General features: G+C 57.4%; 1 protein-coding gene across 2 annotated transcripts; it reads right to left on the bottom strand.

Moving 5' to 3' along the window:
• Window positions 1–882: 882 nt before the first annotated feature.
• Window positions 883–2,538, bottom strand: LOC120760997 (uncharacterized). Of its 2 annotated transcripts, none has more exons than XM_058422934.1 (2): window positions 1,609–2,538; window positions 883–1,195 (listed from the first exon to the last, which is right to left on the bottom strand). In XM_058422934.1, exon 1 carries the CDS (start codon window positions 2,528–2,530, stop codon window positions 1,814–1,816), a length of 717 nt encoding a protein of 238 aa, XP_058278917.1. In that variant the 5' UTR covers window positions 2,531–2,538; the 3' UTR covers window positions 883–1,195; window positions 1,609–1,813. The 2 variants fall into 2 exon arrangements, with proteins under 2 accessions (XP_058278917.1, XP_039937742.1); XM_040081808.1 differs by having other exon boundaries at window positions 883–1,146.
• Between the last annotated feature and the right edge of the window lie 247 nt (window positions 2,539–2,785).

Here is a 2,785-nt window from a genome sequence, read left to right as displayed (position 1 = left end):
GGAGGAGCCAGGGGGGATTCACCCAGGGCCGATCCTTGTGGGTCCCTTCCAGCTTGGGATATTATGGAATTCCTGACTTTTCCTGGCTCCTCAGCAGCTTTTCATTCATCCAGGTTTGTTCCAACTGCCCCAAATTACGCCTGGATCCTCTGCAGGGCCTGGCCCCAGGCTGACCCTGGGCTGGGGGGGATTAGTGGGACCAAATCAAACCTGAGATGAACTCCAAAGCGCCTGGAACATCCTAATTAATCCCCTTTTCCCACAGAAACCATGTCTGCCAAATGGGAATTATCCCCACTTTACACAGAGCTGCAGTTTTTTTATAGCACGTTCCAACAGCACCTTTGGAAAAGAGCCTTTTGGAAGGTTTTTATGGGGTTTTTGAGGGCGGGGGGCACGAGGGGCTCTTGTGTCCCTAAGCCTGAGGGCAGCTGCTCCCACAATGTCTCCAACTCCAACCCCAGGGAAAAGACCCAAATAATGTGAATTCCCAAGCCCAGGAACCCCAGTGGCACTGCCTGGGACTGGGAGCTGCTGCTGCCCAGGGCACTCATTGCACTCAATGCTATGCAACACTCAAAGGCTTCTCCTCCCACCTTGGCCATCATTCCTTCACCTGTCGCAGCTTTCTGCAGACTTTTCCCAGGAAGCTCTGTGCCTGGAGTTTCATCCCAATCTGGATTTTCCCTCACAGAAGCAGCTGATGGGTCTCAGGGTCGAGCTCGTCCCTCTGGCTCTCGGGTGTGAAATAGAAATCATGTTTTTATGTTTTTGGAGGGTTTTTAAAAAATCTTTAATCTTTTTATGCCTTGCTTTTTGTAAGCTGAAGTTTCTTATTAAAATAAAAAACAAACAAACACCGAACCAAACAAAGAAACAAAATTTCAGTGGGCTATGTCGTTATTCCATAAACTTTAATAAACATCTGGGGGTAGAGGGCACAGGAGGAAATTCCACGCACATCCTTGAGGAAACAATTCCCGAAGGAAGGAACGGATGGATGGGAAACTAAGCTCCCTTTTGTCCCTGTCACTGCTCCAGGCAGGACAGGGGTGATCTGACCAGCTCCAGGGGGGATCTGAGCAGCCCCACAGCTCCGATCCTGGTGGGAGGGCGAGCTCTCCTCCTGGTGGCTCCGACTCCTTCCTGGGACAGGGATTCAGCATAATCAGGGGAGGTGGTTCTGCTTTAAAATCTGTGTAAAGAGGGGCTTCTGTGGGTTTTGGGGTGGGCTCGCCCCTGATTTATGTCACCTCACAGGGTGACAGTGCTGTCCTGAGGGGGTCAGGGTGAGTTGGGGGGGGGTTGTTCAGCCCTTAGGCCTCAGGTGGCAGGGACAGCAGCCAAGGGCGGGCTGCATTTGGGAGATTTCGGATGGAGATTGGGAAAGGCTCTTTCCCCCAGAGGGTTCAGACACTGCCTAGGCTCCCCAGGGAACGGACACAGCCCCAGAGCTTCAGGAGCGTTTGGACAGCGCTCCAGGGACGCACAGGGTGGGATTTTGGGGTGTCTGTGCAGGGCCAGGGGTTGGATTTAATTCCTGGGGGTCCCTTCCACCTGATCCCACCCCCAGGGAGCCTCCCAGCCCTCACTGCCCCCAGCCCATACCTGCTACGGGACGGGCTGCGGGGCCATCGGGTCGACGTCCGTTAAGTTCCGAGCCACCCAGACCCCGGCGGCAAACGGCCCCAGGTTCACCGGCGGGTTCCCGCAATCGTAAAATCCCAAAAGCATTGAGGTCAGAAAAGACTTTGGGAAAGTTCATCCGAGCCCAAGCTGGGCCTGATCCCCACTTTGTCCCCACCCTGAGCACTCAGTGCCACCTCCAGGTGACACCTCCAGCCCTGGGCACTCCAAACCTCCCTGGGTACTTCCCAGGCCTGAGCGCCCTTTCCATGAGGAAATTCCTGCTGCTGTCCAAGCTGAGCCTCGCCTGGCACAGCCTGAGGCCGTTCCCTCTCCTCCTGTCCCTGTGCCCTGGGATGAGATCCCAAATCCCCCCGGCTGTCCCCTCCTGCCAGGGAGTTGTGCAGAGCCAGGAATTCCCCCTGAGCCTCCTTTTCTCCAGGCTGAGCCCCTTCCCAGCTCCCTCAGGACTCTCCAGCCCCTTCCCCAGCTCCCTCAGGATTCTCCAGTCCATTCCCAGCTCCCTCAGGACTCTCCAGCCCCTTCCCCAGCTCTGCTCCCTTCCCTGGACACGCTTCAGCCCCAAAATGTCCTCCGTGGACTGAGGAGTCCGAATGGGATACAAGGGACTGAGGGACAATCGCCGCTCCTGCCGGCCACGCTGCTCCTGATCCCGGCCGGGGACAGATACTGGGCTCCTGATCCCGATTCCCATATGCCAATCCCAACTCTGACCGCTATTCCGGTCCCGGCCTCGATCCCGACCCCATCCCGATCCCCGTCCTGGTTCGGACCCGCGGAAGTCGTTGCGGTCGGTGGCGAAGCGGAACGCGCTCCGCAGCCAGGCGCGGATACCCCGCGGCGGGGCCGCCACCGCCGCTCCTCCTCCTCCCGCCGCCGCCATTGCTGCGGCTTCCCCGCGCCGCGCGATGACGTCATTCCACCAGGTGCTATCACGGGCGCGGCGTGACGTTGGCAGCGGCGCCGGGAGCGGGAGCGACCTCGGGGTGCTGCGTGTGTCCGTGATGCCCTGGGCGTGCGGGTCTTCCAGGATCCTTTGTGGGATGAGGACTGTGGGATGTGGTTATAGTGAGGTTTATTACTATTATTATATAAAGCTTTTAGCAATAAAAGTAACTTTTTCTTGCACAGCAGAACA

The sequence above is a fragment of the Hirundo rustica genome, chromosome 18, assembly GCF_015227805.2.
Source record: "Hirundo rustica isolate bHirRus1 chromosome 18, bHirRus1.pri.v3, whole genome shotgun sequence".
Taxonomy (NCBI): domain Eukaryota; kingdom Metazoa; phylum Chordata; class Aves; order Passeriformes; family Hirundinidae; genus Hirundo; species Hirundo rustica.
Note: the sequence above shows the minus strand (reverse complement) of the source record. Positions and strands in the feature narration are given on the sequence as shown.

Coding starts and splice junctions, on each gene's coding strand:
- LOC120760997 (XM_058422934.1), bottom strand. CDS start 2,530: ATGGCGGCGGCGGGAGGAGGAGGAGCGGCGGTGGCGGCCCCGCCGCGG.